General features: G+C 40.4%; 3 protein-coding genes across 9 annotated transcripts in view; 1 reads left to right on the forward strand and 2 right to left on the reverse strand.

Annotated features, from left to right (window-relative positions):
• LOC147798904 (uncharacterized) overlaps window positions 1-1253 on the reverse strand; it is a 90757-nt gene extending 89504 nt beyond the window's left edge. The window contains exon 1 of the mRNA XM_087137967.1: window positions 978-1253. Coding sequence (XP_086994093.1) covers window positions 978-1020 — 43 coding nt within the window. The 5' untranslated portion in view covers window positions 1021-1253. The remainder of the gene's footprint in view (window positions 1-977) is intronic.
• Window positions 1254-1496: 243 nt separating this feature from the next.
• Window positions 1497-13633, forward strand: LOC110982192 (ciliary microtubule inner protein 1-like). 2 transcript variants are annotated; one of them, XM_087137968.1, is made up of 3 exons: window positions 1497-1628; window positions 7937-8018; window positions 10088-13633. In XM_087137968.1, the coding sequence occupies exons 1-3, from the start codon at window positions 1579-1581 to the stop codon at window positions 10343-10345; spliced, it is 390 nt and encodes a 129-aa protein (XP_086994094.1). In that variant the 5' UTR covers window positions 1497-1578; the 3' UTR covers window positions 10346-13633. The 2 variants fall into 2 exon arrangements, with proteins under 2 accessions (XP_086994094.1, XP_022096143.1); XM_022240451.2 differs by lacking the exon at window positions 1497-1628 and adding an exon at window positions 1913-2130.
• Window positions 13634-15811: 2178 nt separating this feature from the next.
• cep192 (centrosomal protein 192) overlaps window positions 15812-18406 on the reverse strand; it is a 95947-nt gene continuing 93352 nt past the window's right edge. For all 6 annotated transcript variants that reach the window (XR_015425635.1, XR_015425634.1, XR_015425633.1 and 3 more), the window contains one exon: window positions 15812-17645. The gene's annotated coding sequence lies outside the window, so the exon portion shown is untranslated. The remainder of the gene's footprint in view (window positions 17646-18406) is intronic.

The following is an 18406-nucleotide window of genomic DNA, read 5'->3' on the forward strand; positions in this document are numbered from 1 at the left end:
TTAATGCACGAAACTCCCACACTGCACTTTATTATTGGGCAGTAACGTCTAGCATACATCAATCATGCAAGGTACACAAGCTCGTTAGTGAAAGCATCAGTTCTTTTACCCAAAATCCTTTGCAACATGAATAATTCAGTGTTTTTTTCTGAGCTTAGGGGCTAGGGTGAATTAAATTCTCTGTGACAATCAAAGTGAGGTTTAATTTAGCACCCTTCTAATTTCATTGTACTTTTTTCCGGTACAGGGATATGGGGGGCTTGTTTTGTAATTTTGGTCAAGTCTTTTTTAAAGTTATACGAGCATGTGAATGGGACAGGGGATTCAGTAATTTATTGAGGGTTCAAGGTTTATGGTAACATTTTTGTCAGACGTTTGAAACTGACAAAAGCCCTTGTAAAATTGGATCATTGGTTCCTGTATATGATTTCCCTTTGCCGATGTGCACGCGGTGCAGATGAATGGAGTGTGTCACCACCGGGGCAATGCATTTCATGACTGGCCGTAGTTGGTAACCACAGTGGATGACAGTAACCATGTACAGTCCATCAATAAGCATGTTCACAAGATTCTACATTGGGTCAAGATGAAACATGCAACACAAGAGACACCTATTGATGACTAACTGCACTTGCAATTATGTGCTCCACGAGTGAGAACCACAGGACCACTCTATATAAGTGGGTTGCCAAAAAATGCTTTTTACACAATGCAGTTATGAAACTTCTCAAAAGAGGAATTCCACACTACACCATTTCGCTTTGACTGATAGGACTAGAATCTGCATATATTCACCGGGACTGACAATGTACATTTATTACAACCAGAATTTTGCCATAACTGAGTCCATAATATTAACAGGAGACAACTAAACCTATTTTAGTCAAAAGTAGTTTACACTGGTTCCTTACCACGCTCACCATTTCCAACAACACGCTCGACTGTATTTACTTTCAAGCTTGTTTATCATCACTCACCAAATATACTAATGCATATGAAAGATTCGGTGTGTCGGTCCATCCTCGGCACAACCACGATGAGAAAGAGGGTCGTCTGAGACGGCCTCTGCCGCTACTCTCGCCGGATCCGCATGGTGCGTCCGAACCCGAAAAAAAAACGAGAAAAAAAATCAACATCTGTGATGTCTTTTCTTGGATGAAAACCGGCATGCGGAGCCAAACAAAAACAACGCCATGGCTAGTTCACAAATATGACACAATCCAGGGTAGTTCTCCACAAAATAGCAGCATTCCGTGTACTGCTAGATTGACTGGTGTCCCAGGAAGTCACCAGCACATGAACGGTCAAGCTGTACCGGGCTATCCGTGTACAACATGAGTCACAACACCGGTAAAGCAAGCTACAGGCTGGCCGCTCTCGTTGATTAACGTTGGTTTATCGAACCAAAAGCGTTCTCCATCCGTCCAAAATTAGCGCCTGGCCTGTCATGGGACAGCTGTCAAGACTGCAAATCCTTTCACTTTCGCACCAAAACCACAGAGTGTGGTGAATTTCAGGGGTGGTTTTTCCGCGGACGGCTGCCACATCGAGGTCGCCCATGCACGCAATACACCGTCAATGGCGAACAAGTCCTCCAGACTGGACGGGCCCTGGCCACTGGCAGACAGGTAGGTCTTGTTCATGTCTGGTATGTAACCGCAGAGGGCTACATTTGTCGTGTTAAAAGTAAGATATATTAATTCTTTTGATTTATTTAAAGTCATTATTTATACAATTATAACATCATGTTTTTGCGTTTAAAGGTAATACTTGAAGAACAATTTCGATTCCACCCAACTGTATGTCGAATATTATCCCTCTATTATTACCTAATACCCACGTTATAATGAAGCTGTCGAATCAATTAATTAGCTTGCATTGCAGCAGCCAGCAGGTAGGGGGCGTCTAGTTCCCATGACTACAAGGTCTCCCACGTTTACTGTGTACATTTTCACGATTTACTTCTTGATAGGCATTTAGCGTTGTTCAAAACTCCAATTTTCTTTGTATATCAAGGGAAACCATCATTTTTTTTAAAGAATACGACCGAAGAGAAATCATGGGCGAGACAAAACCAAGTGCAGGAAAAGCAGGTGCTAGTTTAAACTTTGTCGCAAACGACCAGATTTGGTAAGTTTAAAGTTGGATGAGGAGTGCCCGTGTTGATGTCTCAATCAACGGCCTAAACTCTGCCATGTGGGCACATGTCCCCTGTCCCTTGGCCTCTGCGGTCTTTGTACATGCTGTCTGTAGCCAGTTTCCTAGTATTATTTCATTGCAGATTTCCTGGTCATTAAGGATGGGGAAAATACCGTGTCGGACAATGGCAATTCTCAAGTGTCATCAACACCAACAAGTATTTAAAGGGGCATCTGCTGATTTTAGGGGAATTTAAGGTTTACATTATGTGCAAATGGAAAATTAGTCAATTTTTAACCTATCAAGACCGTAGAAATTCCCAATTTACATAAAAGTCCCTTTGGAAAGAGTTCCATATACGGACAACACTTGATGCCCCTGTGCACAAACCTGTGAGACTTGTCTGAAAAAAAAACCCAAGTGTTTATTAAGTAAATGCTTCGGAATTTTCTCAGCTAAATTGAACTTTTTGGGACATGTTATCACTTCCTGATGGCCGTTACAACATTTTAAGAGAAAATTAGTGTTGTCTGTATATGGAGCTCTTTCCATACCTTTATGTCAATAATAAATTGATGTTAATAATCAGCTTTTTATCTCTTAGACCAACAAAGTCAAATTTTTTCCTCAGGCCATGAGAACAAACATCCGGATACTGTCCACTGCACGCATACCGCTGAAACGGCCGCCAAAAATTTCTGTTATTCCCCAAAACTATCATTATTGAGGAAAAAACATTGTTTTTTGCATCAGAAATAGCAAACAAATGGCCAGATGGAATTTCAGGCTATTCGTGGTGAAGGACAGAAATAAGTGGAAAGGTTTGTGTGGTTTTGAACAGAACCGTGAGTATACTTGACGTTTCGGACTGCGTGCTCAGTCTGTTGTCAGAACCATACATACTCATACGAGATATATTCCTTCGCATGGTGCTACCGCAAACCTTTCCACTTATAAACAAATGGCCTCCTAAAAACATTGCAAGTGTACAAATTAGTCACGGCGTGAGGCAAGATGGACTGAGAACTAGTCTCTGATGCATTTCAAGATTGGTTCCTTCTGCTTGGACTTGTATGTAATCAGTGTACAGTAAACAACCTCTTCCAAATAATGAATAATGAAAAAAAGCCTCATGGGTTTTCAAAATCTTATGGATTGAATTCCGGGATGTTCAATCTCACGGCCTAACTAACTAAAATTTTCAAGGCCTAAGTAATTAGACTAACTCCAGATTTCCAGGGTTAGTTATTTCCCACACCTTGCACAGTGTCAAGGCCTGCACCACAATGCCACCAGATAAAGCTAGGCTACTTTTACTTCCAGAACTGTAAGGCACAACCCTGTGTGCATACAAGGTCTTACATGTCATACATGCCGTACAGTTTTCAGAAGTAAGGCTAGGCAACCCACTTTGAGAATGGACAAAATACAGCTCGAATGGGAGACTGAGACACTTGTTGGTGGCGGCAAACATGCTGATCCTTTTTATCAGTTCTGAGCAGGCGCATATTATTCCAAGCACGTGTGCAGTAGTTCTGAGGCTTTACAGACACTTCGCCCCTAACCATGTCGCCCCATTGCCACTTCGCCTCTCTGGCAGTTTGCTCCAATGTAAACTATAAGATCTTTTGTTTTAGTTTAATCTAGGCGGAGGCTGCAACATCAACAGTATGTCTGCCCAGCCAAACTAAAGGTTTCCATTCAAACAATTTTTCAAGGAAAATGTTACAATAAACACGATCATCCTGACAGTCTGTTGACGTCCAGCCTCACGCGATTCGGGTTGATACGAGTCACACGGCCAGGAAATAATCTAATTCTTTCAATGCAGTGACACACGTGAGTGAAGTCGGCAACTCCCTCTATCGCTGTAAGGAGCATGAAGGTATGCTGAAATTGTAATTGCATGCGCGTGCTCAGTTTCACCAAAATATGATTATAGAAACTTAAGGGATAATGTGACTCTTGACTGACATTTATGTTAATATTGCATTTGTAGCGTCAAACAATCCCGGGTGTCTGACCACGTGGGATGCCGGTCATCTATCTTACCACCCGGTGATGCGTTCGCTGCATGCAACTGTTTCTACCTTCGTGGTACTCTGAAGTTAAGACTCTACAATAGAATATATTTGCCAAAGGAGAATATAAAGGAAAGACATGCATGTTTTTATTTCTGTCTTCAACAGTCCACTTTGTTTGGAAACGGATTCACAAAAGTGGAAGAGAAGACTGTGGATCCATAGAGGACTACAGAGAAACTATGATGAAAATAAAAGGGAATGATATTGTTCTTTTCGTGACTGAAATTTTATTATCAAATCCATTTTCACTTGGTGTCAATCCATGCCACCGACATGTATAAAAAGGCACCCTGTTTATGCCAGAGTTTCCAAACACATTCAAGCTTGACCGGGGTGAATTGGAAATGGGGCGAAGTGGCTGTGGGGCGATGTGGGGATGGGGCTTAGTGGCAATGGAGCGAAGTGGTTAAGGGCGAAGTGGTTAGGGGTACAGCGGAAACGGGGCAAAGTGACTGACACCCATTGTGCGCACATGTGATACTGTGAAAAGGACCAGTATGTCTGCTGCTGCCAGCATCTCAGGTCGAGGTCGGGCGGTCTGTTCTTGACAGGGGTTTCTTATTCCCACGCTTGAACGGCGAGAACACGACCCAAGAACACTGTTCTTGGAACAGAATCACACACCACCTTCTCATCAGGGTTTTACACGAACACATGGAAAACTCGTGAGATTTGATTTTTGAAACCCCACAAAAACAATCGAGATAGCTTACAAAGCTGGTGACAATGGAAAGTTTTGCAAAATTAACAATAATTTTCTATAGCAGAAATTATTTGTTTTTAATGGAAAACAAGTGAGCCCAGCTACTGAAACATTAAGTCTCAAAGAATGCACTAGGACACTGCCATGTTGCATGTTGCTTGCTACAAACAAATGTAGCAATAACCGGTTGTACGTTCCTGGCGTTTAAGCGGCCAGACCACGAACACCAAATCGAACTGTTCGTGAACATATGAGAACAAGCCGCCCGAACTCAGCCTCAAAGTCCCCCATTCTGTTTCACACAGCAAGTCTACATTGAAAATGCTTTTAGATTGTCACTTTTACTGCAGGCCAGTGCAGTGCATGATTATAATTTTTCAAGTGGCTGTAGTTAGGGTAACTGTAAGGCAGCTAGGAAATTCTATGGTTACAGCATTGCACAATATTATCATTGCCCAGTATACAGAGTTTCAATTTCCACCCATTGTCATGGTACTGTTTATCGTAAAGTCATCGTGCCGTGTTCGAGCCACATTCTGTAGGTTATTTTTAAAAAAATTGTTTTCTTCCTTTATTTTTTTTTTCTTAGTCAGATCATGTGGTTACTTTCCATACATGTTTTTCTTTTCTTTTTAGGTAGATTCATATTCCTGAAGGATTTTTAAAAGGGAATAAAGTCTGCCAGATCCACTGGTTACAGACTGGTCTGGTTTCTGTTTCCAGTGCACAAGATAAATGCAACAAATTTAGACAGCAACCTGTCTAAACTTCTGTAACTATTGCCACTGCATATGTATGATGCTTGTCTGTCAAAAATGCTTACAATAAAATAAAAACCAACACACAATTATCTGAAAGATGTCAATAATTTTCCAAAGGTATGACCACAAGGAGCCAAAACTACTTTTAAAGAGCTTGATACTTGAAAGAATAATCAAATTGAAAGCTTATTTGAGCAAAAAGGAAATGAAACTGAGATGGGGTCATCAACTACCAGATGGACAAAAACTTACCAATGGAAATGAAAGTTGTGAAACATAAGATGAAGTTTGGGATAAAATATGAGCCCTGATGTGAAAATAAAGTTCATTTGGCTTCAGTACTACAGTTCACAAGGATGGAAACTTAAAGTTCGCAGTTTGAATCTGCGCCATTATGAATGACATCTTTTTGTCCAGTCACAGTTTATCCAGTTCAGGAGACTGTGATTAAATCAAAATAATGTACCCCATGATTGTGCCGAGAGATATGATAAAAAGCAAAGGTTTAATGACTTTGGACCTAGTTTGTAGATAATAGATTCAAAGTACATATACCATCCTTTGTTTTTCCTAAACTTAGCAGTCATTTCCCTAAAGTTTGTATTCCGGCCTCAGCGATCCATTCTTTCTTGCCATAATGCGCAATGCTACTGTACACAAATACTAATGCATTCAAAGGCTTCATAAAAATCAGAACATCAGAATTCTCCCAGATAATTCATATCAAAATACAATAATTAGTAAGTTTAAACTTGTGCCAATACATTTGAAACCTATAGACACTAACTTGAACGCCAAATTGAATAACTTCAAAATTAAGTTTTGCACTGTTGAAATGATCATTTAATAGAAGAAGCTTTAAACAGAGTTTGGTCTATTTATTGCATCAATCAACTGTGGTGCTTGTTATCCATTCCATTTTCTACTATTTCAAGAGAATAAGTCAACACTCATTCTTGCAACTAGAGCCCCTCACTTGGATGCACATGTGTAGCCAAGTGTGAACAGCAGAATACTTAAAAATTGCTTGGTATTTAAGGAGAAACTCGACTTAAATTATGGTTCCATCATCTTTGCCACCATGTAATCTGCCTTAAGTTGAAGTTCATCCTCAGAGGCAAAGAGGAGACACACCAGTGGGAAGTCTTTCAACCATGGCTTTGGCATAATGTGCTTGTTGTACAGTATAGACTGTGCATTCAAACAGAAATTGATTGCACATGCTCAGCATGTCCTGTGCCAAATGTGCAAAAAGCTGTATGTGCACACGGTGAGTTCCCACCAAGGGACCATCGTTGTGTCTGCTTGGAGTGGACTGCCCAGACGAGCAATTGCCAATAGAGCGGTCGCTCACAATAAGGTGTGTATCTCAGAGGACAGTGCAGGCAGAAATTCAAACGAACTAATACATGTACCATGGACCACATGCCACTCATCATGAGTCCATGGGTCCATGTGAATCTCATGCGCAATAAGCAGATATGTTTCCAAGTTATTGCAGCTCCATCTTTGTTCCAAAGCCGGTAATGTAGCCAGGATCTTCTGGGGGTGGGGACAACAGGGATCATGACTATTTTTAAGGGGGTCAATTCAATTTGATTCTAGACAGATGTCTACACTAAAGTTATGTATATCAACGCACTACAGGTAACATGGCAAATCCCCCTCCCCCAAAAAAGTCCCATGGGGGCAGCCCCCTTCCCCCACATGCCACACAGTGTGCAAACTGAACTGCAGCAGATCCTTGGAGACATCCAGTTACTATTAGGTGTCATCACCAATCTTCCATAGGGACTGTCTTGGGCATTTTTGTTGGAGTCATTATGTGGAATCTAAGGGTAGCTGACTGCAATCGCGCTTTTCCTACATTGACACCGTCAGTACAGATCACCATGAAATTGAATATAACATCCTAGGGGTACAAGCAGCTGATATATACATTGTATGGCATGTTAATATTTCATATTGTTATAGTACTGAATCATTGTCAAGCATTGTTTTCATATTGAATTCACAACATTCATGGGATTGCTGGTGATGTTTCTGAATATCGCAAGTCAGTGAATTATTCTCAGCGTGCATTTCAAAGAAGAGGGGCCCAGGAATGGAGGTGAGAATGAACCGCCCATCCAGGGATACTACTGCATTTCACTTGTTAAATGCTTTCCTTTCCACTTTGTAAGTATCAGTGAATGAGTAGCCCAGAGAGTTGATCTTTTTCTTTTGTGCATATTTTGTTCATTTTGTAGGAAAGATCACATCAAGTATGAAATAGATGCTGCACGCCGATGGCCAAATGACTGGGGATTCCTCCGGACAAGTTACAATGATGTGAGTATCCCTAAGCCCTAATTTTTCCTTGATAAAACTGATGACATTCTTGTAAAAAAACACTATTTTGTTTTTGCTTTTTATGTTCTTTTTTGTTTACATACCTTACAAGTCTTCAGTTTTTGAGTTGGCATGATACAAAGCAATGCGTAAAGTGGATTACTTTCCAGATCCTGTTTTTAGGAGAAATCATTAATTTGATGTTCTTTAGGGAATTGCGGTTTCTGCCTTATGTTACATTTGTCATGGCTTGGGATTGGCGGAAAGGGTTTGAGAAGTTCGACAGACAGTGACAGATGGAGCAGCAGTTGTCGTTAACCTTCTGGATCTCATTTACTGTGCATTTTCTGTGAATGTCAAGTGCAAACATTGAATTCACTGGTATGGATCAACATGCCAAGTGAACTTTGATGCTTTATCCCATTGTAAGCCGCCATAGTTGGGTGCAGTTACAGTAATGTGTGAAGACTGTATGAAAACTGCCCGGTAGAAGGACACCAAGTCCATGACTGATTGCCAGCCAGACCAGTCTTATCGGCTTCCAGCAAGATAAATGACCAGATGACCAGAGTTAATGGGCCGGTCATTGAAAACGTGACTATCAGGTTTAAGTAGGCAAGGTTACTGCATCACAAGGCACCAGTAATACTTCATATGGAGTCTGTAGTTTTCTCCTTTACACACACAAAATTTCAAACTGGCCTTGACCAGTGGGCATTATAGTCTAGACAAGCAGATGATACTCCTATCACCTGGAGGGAGGGGCAGATACAAGGGCAGGTGGCTGTGGAGGGCAGCCATCTGGAGTTCTGTGCTATTATTACATGTCTGCACCTGCCCTAGTCTCAGGTTTGCATTACAAGTCTGCCTAATGACTTAGTCACTTGTAATTATGAGCCTCACACTGACTAGGGTAATAACTGTCTCAAGGATGTGTTTATGAGCTGTCCCACTCATGGGCTGTGGATGCAGCCCCCTTGAAATTTTGTCGATGGTAGAATTCACACAATCATTGTTCTTTTTCTTTCAAAAACTGCTGTCTTTCTCTTGCTGTGTTTTCAGTATAGTTCTAAGAAAGTCACCTCATGAGTGATACAAATACATGAGTAAATCAAATTGAAAGTTAGATACTAATCAGAGCAAAGGAATATGAACTAACAAGCACAGCACATCTGTGTACAGGGATCAATAAAATCAATCTTTGATGCCCTGCATGCAGAGTTTATCTTAGCATTTTTGGTGGATGATATGTTTTAATTTGTGGTATTTGTTGCATAAGGGAGAAAAGTTTCTGAATTGGGAGCATTACTTCATTATTTTACCGCCTTAAATTCCATCTCCATCATTGCTGGTCACCAGAGATATTTTTAAAAGTTTTTCTTGGAGAGGCCCAGGCGGAAATATAAATTTTTCAACTAGAAGAGCGGTTTATGCTACATATTTGTATCTGCTGTGCATGTCTGGATTTCGCTTTTAGCTTGGTTATCCTTATCCCAGTTTATAAATGCTGGCTCTTCTACTGTTGCTTGTGTTAAGCTGATCCGCATTCAAATTACGTGCTTTTGGTCACATCTGCTCTAGCAGTGATATGATCCTTCCTTGTTTGTCAAATACTCATCATCAGTATCGTCATGTTTGTGCATCATTGCCCAGATAGGGTTCTTACAGTATGATTCTTAGACAAAAATGAATGTGCGTAATGTTCAAGCTGTCAACATCATACATTTTGGTCAGACTAAGGCCGTCTTCACAGGTCTGTAAAATAGGTCATCTGTGAAATGGAGATCCCTGTTATGTGTGAACCATCATGACACCACTGGGTTCACTGTTGTTGTGGCTTTGCTGTCATATGCCTTTAATCAGAACATGCACGGATTATCATCGTAGTATGAGTGTTTCTGTTTTCAAAATATTATTTGCATATAGCAAATAGATGTCTTTTTAGCTGTCTCTCAAGGGAGTGGAACAGTGTACATTAACTCTGAGGGTAGATGTGTTACAGTAAAACTTGACATTGAAACTAAAACTAGTGATTGGTTTCTACCCAACATGTCTTTTATGTTCTCTAGTTGGTAAAAGATGACTTCCAGAAGCGAGAGATTAAAAAGATCGAGCTTCCCCCACCCCTGACGTTGCCACCTATCACCCCCATCTCAAGATACATCACAGTCCTACCCTCACCTAAGCCCTTCCCTCAGACCTCCAGTGCCTCCATTGGCTGGAGATCAGGGTACCAGGAGCACCGGCTTGAGAAGTATGGGTCGTATGCCCGGCCCAAGGGAGGACTTGTTAAGCAACTCAATTGGCCAGCGGAAGGAATTGAGTAGCTGCCCCATACACCAGCTGGTACATGGAGCGGGAAAAACTACTCGGAGTCAGTGATAATTAATATTACCCTTGATGGACACAAGGAAGTGTTTCTCAAAAAGACTTAGGAGACAAAGGGTCTGCTGGAGGTATAAATACGGAGAACATATTTTATTACTGTTGAAATGTATCACTGTATTCACTGCCAGTATAGTTTGGTAAAGAATGGATCATGAAATAATTAATCATCCTATTGTAAGATCTGTATGTACACACGGTACAAAGAAAGCTTCCACATAAATTAGGTACCATTATCAAATCTCCAAACTTCTGCTGTTAACCATTCTAATCTTGCAGGCCTTTTTTATTCTCCCCAAGTGAATATTTAGTGGAATACCGTGTTAGAGTCATCGACAATATGGGAAGCTCAAGAGTCAATACACACTCTCCCGCACCATAGTTGTGGGGACGTATACTCAACATTTCACCTATTTTGTGGGATCAAAAATGTTGTGGGGACACAGAAATGTCCCCCGCAACTCGGTTCTAATTTCCCTAACAAAAGAACAGTGAATGCCTACCTATGTCACAACCTTGCTTTGAATTTCAGTTACATTAATACTGTCTGGCTATTAGTATCGACTGGTTGAAGGATTTAATGATTTCGGACTCAAGAATGGTTGAAACTGAAGTAGTAAAAACATTGGAGAAAAGTGTCGATTCCATTTAAGTGTTTCTATTAAAGATGAATTAATCAACATAATGCAGATGTTATCTTTTTACAATACCTGAAAGTGCATGCATATGCAGTGGCGTGGCTAGGATTTTTCTAGTGGGGGGCACAAAGGGGGCACCAGCATCTTATGGGGGAGGGGCACCAGCATCTTATGGGGGAGGGGCACCAGCATCTTATGGGGGAGGGGCACCAGCATCTTATGGGAGAGGGGCACCAGCATCTTATGGGGGAGGGGCACCAGCATCTTATGGGGGAGGGGCACCAGCATCTTATGGGGGAGGGGAACCAGCATCTTATGGGGGAGGGGCACCAGCATCTTATGGGGGAGGGGCACCAGCATCTTATGGGGGAGGGGCACCAGCTTTAATTGGTGTGGTTTATGGGGGCAAGTTTTTATTTTCATTCATTCTTTTTTTTTTTCCACCGGGAATTTGTGGGGGGGGTATGAGCCCCCAGGACCCACCCACCCCTGCTACGCCACTGGTTGCATGAAACAACGATGGCTAAAAAGTGCTGACAAAGTGACAGCTTTTAGATATGCACCTGGGTGCTGATATTCAAAGGACATGTACATGTATGTAACTTTAATATGACTTGGTAATCTGAGGCAAATTCCACGAACTTCAGTGCAAGAAAATGTTGCCAACAGAGATAATTTATAAGCCAGGTTGCTCTTTGATGTGAATTGCTGCCATTTTCTTTTAACAGAATTTTACTGAGAATATTGAAGAGCCCAGCTAGGCCTTGTCCTGAAACTTTTTTTTTTATACTAGCCTGCCCAGCAAGTTAACCTTTGTTTTATTCATCTTTACAAATAAGACATACAAAAGACAGTTTCAACCACGTAGGTGTTCTCTTTATTAGCCCGCTGGACAAGTTAAATAATGTGTGTTTTATTAGCCCACAGAAGTTTTTACTGGAACTTGTACGCTGATCTACTGCTAAGGTTGAGGCCTGACTCAGCAATATATAATTCTATTTAGGCACTTCAGTTGGCTAGACTTGGGCCTTTTGCTTTCTGGCCTGGGAAAGTATCTTTGGGGCTATGCATTTAATATGAAAGGAAGCTTGCAGTGAAAATTGCTTCTGCTGTTCAAGTTAAAATAAGTGTTGTACCTGTGGCAATTTAACATTCTTTTCATCCCCCACAGAAAAAAAAAACAGGAAGTGTCATAGTTTTTCCTGTCATGATAATTCAATTCTTGGACTCTTCACTCCTGAACCGTTCACAGTGGATAATGCCACAGAAACTCTTGTGATTCTGATGTAAAAAACCCAAAACAAACCCCCAAGAGATTGTACTGTTAAATAGTACAGATTAGGTGGCAGATGGGATTGGACAAACTGTCATCCCAATCTTCTTGAATCTTCAAGTCTTTACTAGCCGCCTTTAAGCTATTTGCCTTTGTTCTGTGAGACTTTCAGACAACAGGTGTTTATTTCATGAGATAAACTGAGAAGGTGGATGGCCCAGTGAGAATATCAAACATGTATATAATTCATTCCTTCATATAATCTCTTGTAGAAACTTCTGTATCCTTATGTCCAATTATCAGTAGCTACTGCACCAAATTACAGTATCTTTTGAAATATTCAAAGAACATGCAACTAGTTCGCCATTAGAGCTCATTGCAGACTGCTTTGTGTCTCAAAATAGGCTTGAGGTTGTCGGACTGGGTAATCTTGTGTGTTTTTGCCATTGTGCTACACAGTAAGTTTCTTAAAGGAAGTATTTTTTCACCAGTTGGAAGTGCTTTATACAGTGTTTCTTTCCAAATATTAGAGGCCTAGTAGATCACTTTCTGGTTTTGTGGGGATTTATCAGATAACCAAGATTTGCAGAGTATTGCATCATTTGTAACTGTTACTTTGATAAGTCTTGAAAGACAATGAGGTCTTTTTGAGAAGACCCATTTTTTTTTTACCCTGTCACAGTGAAAAGTGTCTGTCCTCCTTCACAATATCTCTTTTGATAGGAAAATGATGGGCTTTTTACGAGTCACCGAGTGCCCATTGCTTCCTACAAAATTACACGAGCCAAATGTTTTTTACTGTACAATGTACATCAACTGCAGGTTATAAAAATGTTACAATCATTTCCAGCCAGTGAGGCTCATCATATTGAATCAGTTTGGATTTTTTTTTTACCTTTACCATTTTCAAGTTTCCCCCGAATAAGTAAAATGAAACTTGAAAAATGAGCCAAGTGCCTTGATGGTTGTTTCAATTGCTTTTTTTCTCCAATGCCAATATTAAAATGATAGCAGTTTCTCAATCTGTCTGTAGTGAAATAGCTGTCAAAATATTACAGTGTTGAGGATATGCATAGTCAGTTTTGTAATTTTGAAGCAACTGGGTTCTCTGCTCATTTTTACCTAACTTTATTAGCATATTTAAACTGTCTATTCAAAATGACAGTATATGGCATTTTCCTTTAGACTAAAGAATTGTTTGTACAAACATGTAATAATGCATTTTATCATGTACATGATTTCAAGTAAATGTGCTATGTACAGTTGAGATCAGGTCTGTGTATATTTTACAATAAAACATGAAAGCATTGAATTAAAAAGTTTGTTTTTGTTGGCTTTCTTGATGTGGACATAAATCGGCGTAATTTTCAGTTATTTATTGAAATATAGGGACAAAGTAGCAAGAACTCGAAGGTATGTGCTATTGAGAAGTAACCCAAATTAAGGAACGGGACCTAATAACCTGAGACCCCATGGTTGTCACCAGCCCCATTCGAGGCCTGGTAATAGTCCACCTTGCTCTTTTTGTTTATTTTTTTTACGCTGACCGAACTCCTCTAGAAAATGGGGACCCCAAGTTCAACAGTTACGCCACTGCCTGGGGACCCAAAAGTGGATCTCAGTTACCCTCATTGGAAAGGAATTTGTAGACTGATTCTTTTCGTATACGTGCATCTACAATATTACCATTGTTGCTTCACTCTGCTCGAATACAATGTGAATGTTCGGCGCGATCAGTCGATCTGCACGAACGCTTAATATTTGTGCATTTTTTTTACTATCACTGCACGCGTTATTTGCCCATAATTCTTTCATCAGCGAATCACATTTCTTAGTAATTTGTGGCTAAGGACAATTGTTTTGAAACGGGAAAGTAAAGCTGGGTATTTCATACACGATCGGCTTATAGCGCGACATCGTTCTAATCGACGGTAGCGCTGTACTTTGAAAAATAATTGTGAAAACTTAACAGACGCATACTGTCCATGGCAGCCTTGTTAATTTGACGAGATACCTGTTACGCCTGAAAACGCACCCAAGCACGAGTGATAACTTACCCTCAACACAGTTTCCGGTAGATGTAACATTGACTTGCACAACACAGAGCATAAAATCAAGTAATCATAACAAATTTTTGACAAAAATGCATTAGGCCTTCATTTTGTTCGTACTTTCCTTTAATTTTAAATCGTGTACCGAATTGCCCACAATTTCCATTTATGTTCATAAAAAAACGAGACCTGCCGTTTTCGTTTTGATGCGGACCCCAACAACTCAAGGACAGGGGACATATGGAGGGCAACATTTCAAAACCTAGCCCCGTCGTTGGCAGCGGTTTTCCTTCAAATTACCCTATCTTGCCGACAAAAAACCTGCTGTCTCGTACCGAGTTCCGTCACGGTTGTCTACTTACGTTTGCATCCCTGTCCCGTCTTCCTAGCGACCACGGAGCGCCAACGTGCTTTTTGTGTCGCTTCAGCACTTCAGACCATGGGAGCTTCGGTGGGTACTCGGCAGACGAGACGCACCGATGAAAACCATCACCGTCAGCCAGCCAATTCAAGCCCTTTTTGGAATGCCAGAGGCAATGGATAGTTTTGTCCGTTTTTAAGTGGAAGCGTTAATGTAAAAAATTCTATGTACATTGTCCCCTCCCGGGGGCGGGGTCTCAAGCGACTTACCGTACCAATTGTGATGACTGTGGTCATCAGACTATGTCATGACGTAATGTCTGCTGCACGTGTCGTTCAGCTTTCGAACAGATGACACATTGACTGCATATTAGGCACCATGCCCGGATGAAACCGATTTAAATTATTCAACAATTTCTTGGGAAAGGTTGAAACAGCTGCAACATGCAAGGTTATCTCTCGTTCACATCGGACATCTCTTCCCAAGCGGACCCGGTTTTTAAATTGGAAGGAAAATAGGTATAAAATTGGGATTTTGGGGGGAAAATAATTTTGAATCAAATTATGTTCAAAATGCAATCTGTCAACAGCGAAATCGTTTTCGAACTGGATGTACTTGTTTGCTCGGTCCATTAAGCGGTAGCACGTATCCCTGAGAAACAGTTTTACCAGATGTGGGGCACAGCACAAACTTTCCCATCCTGCGGTACGTCGACAGATCTGCTGCACATTCATGATTTTGGAGCGTGGTTTCCTAGAAATGAAACTCTGTTGATTTCACCTCAAAAGTACATTTGGGCAAAATGCCAGATGCATCTTCCCTGGAATAAAATGCAAGTCACGTTTTTGTTTAATCATTCCCCAAAACTGACTTACTGGTTTCGTTTGGTGGAAAACACATCTGCTTTGTTATTTTGAAGTACAACTTCCACAATCTGATTAAATGTACGTCTGGAGTGATTAATTTTTATCTCCCATTCACGTACAGACTTTTGCGTCGCCATTCACAACCGCGAAAAAAAAAATCAATCTCTAATATCTGTAGATCCTTCAAGGACTAGGTACAGATAAGCAGTGACACTTCAATTTTGCATCAGTACCATTTTCTGTTTTAAATTAATACATTCAGTTCTTTTCCTTTTATAAATGAATACCAAACTATCTTTTACACAAATGTACAAAGGGCATTTCTCCTCCACTGTCACTTGAATTTTTAAGACAACCCGAATGGCACTCCAACTTGACAATGTTGGATTTGTCACAATTTACTACATTCTAACAACAAATTAATAAACAACCGTTCCTTCTATTTTCTGGAAAGCAGCCAAATTATTTCATAAATATCAAATATATTTACGAGTATTAATGAAAGTACAAATGATGAGTTGAAGATATTATTTTAGAGTATTTCTTTATCATAAGACCCTCAACTGCAGGCATTTCACAACAGAGTGCCTCCAACATTTGTCAACGCGTTGGCCAATCACAATGCACGAAATCTGTCGACCCAATGCGCATTTGGAAAGGGTCAACAGATTTCGCACATTGTGATTGGCCAACGTGTTGCAAACTCTTGGAGGCACTCTACTGTGAAATGCCCGTGTTAGCTAACTACATAAAAAAATACAGACTGCCAGCATGTCTGGTAACTTTTGAAATTTATAGAGCACTTTCTGTCCAATGCCATAGCTTGGTTCAGCAAACATTTAAAGCATACAATTAGGACTAGAAAATTACAGCTAGGCCCCTACCAGTCAGAAAAAGTGACAGAGAATGTCTATCCTTTAAACTGTTTCTAAATGTCTGCTCAACTGAAAGTGAGTCCTTCTGACAATTTTACCTGTGCATATGACAGATCTGTCCTGTCGATTTTAATCTCAAGCTGAAGTTTGGCAAGATGATCATATGTTACTTATCTGAACAAAATTATCACACTCGATTATTTCACAAACTTGTTTATTAACGTTAGCAAAGGCATCAGTGAGAAAGCCCTCCAGTTAAGAACCATATCCTTTTCCACAATGCTCACTGACTATAAACCTTGGTCTGACATTTGAATTTTGTAATTGGGGGAAGTTTTCATATTTTGAGAAAGACTCCATCTACACCATTCATTTGAAACAGAAATTCAGATTGTAATACAGAAAACCACACTGCAGCTGACACGTGTACCTTCAATTTATGCATATTTTGCAGACAATGCAATAAGAGATGAAAACAGCCAGTTTCAAGCAACAAACATTTTTAAAGCATGCACAACCTGAAATTTTTAATGAAATTTCAGACTCCAAAACAATTTTCATAGTACCCCCCCCAAAAAAATCCTCACATACATGTGGGCAGTAAATCAACTCTTTAATCAGGTTTGATTTTCTGACAAAAAACGTGAACAATTCAGTCAAGCATTCAGGAATTTTTTTTTTTTAATTGTGCAGCACCATGTATGTACTATCCAAAGCAATTAACAAAGAGAGCATGAAAGTGAACAAACCAATCATGTTTCCCCCTCAAAATAAAAATACATGCAAAGTGCATCAACACATATTTGGTCAAGAAAAAAAGTCTTCCCCTTCCTGATGCCATGCCAACCAGCAATAAATCAGATTTCCCAGTCTGGGATACACCCAAAGTGATTACTATGAAATACATGTACAAGGAAACTCGACCCTGGAATTGGTTTGTGCTGCACAGAAACCATGGGCACTGTGTCCAGGTTCAATACATGCAGCAAAGTGGGCATTTTCACAATAAGATTTCACTACTTGCTTCTGGTTTATAGATACCGACAAATGTGGCTTTTCCTGGGACAGTCTGTGTCCCATTTTCCAGAAAACGCAGGGCTGGCATCAATGCAGGATGATGAAGAAGTGCATATATCTCCAACCAGCTGAACTGATCAAATGAGTAGACCAAATCATATCTGCATTACAGAAAAGCAAACAAATGACGCAAACATGAGGATGGTTTCATTACAATGGATTGGCATTGGTTACGAATCTGCGGAGTTCCATCTTCAAATGCCCGTGATCCAGCGGCAAATTCGACTGACATTTTGTATTTATGTCACTCTTTAAATTTTTGGCTTACAGCAAGCAACAGACAATAAAGATCAACGTAAATGAATGCACAGGTAAAGTGACACAGGGAAAAAAGGGCCACATTGCCAAGGAGATGGACAAATGTCTCAACCAGTTTTTGAACCTCCACAACCACATGCCTGTATGGGAGAGGGGGGAGACTGTCATAAACTCCCCTCCCCATAACTTGGCCATTTCATTCAGATGGAATTGAAAGTGCCCCCACTTCACAACTGTTATTGGCGTAGTTACCCTGAGTAAATCCCACATGCAAATCCTGAGGGGTGCAGCTAGCACCCCTCCCCTTCCATTTTTTTACCAGAGCATGCCTTGTCTTTTTTGCCTGTACTGTCTCCTTCCAACTGGTTTTAAATTGTCATTAAGATAGAGCTTTGCACCTAATATAAATGGAAAAATTAAAGGCACCTATGTTTCTCTTTAGATTTTACCTGAATAGCATCTGCAGTGGGTTCATTATATTTCAACCAATCCGCCCCTTCAACAGTTACTGCAATATCATTATGGTGCATTCTTTCCCCACATGATGAGCCCTAAGGAGTTTTAGTAATATGCGGTGGTCATTTTGGCACCAATTTTGTGAAAA

Source organism: Acanthaster planci, linkage group LG06, assembly GCF_054643075.1.
Source record: "Acanthaster planci isolate LZ-2023a linkage group LG06, COTS_SCS, whole genome shotgun sequence".
Lineage (NCBI taxonomy): Eukaryota > Metazoa > Echinodermata > Asteroidea > Valvatida > Acanthasteridae > Acanthaster > Acanthaster planci.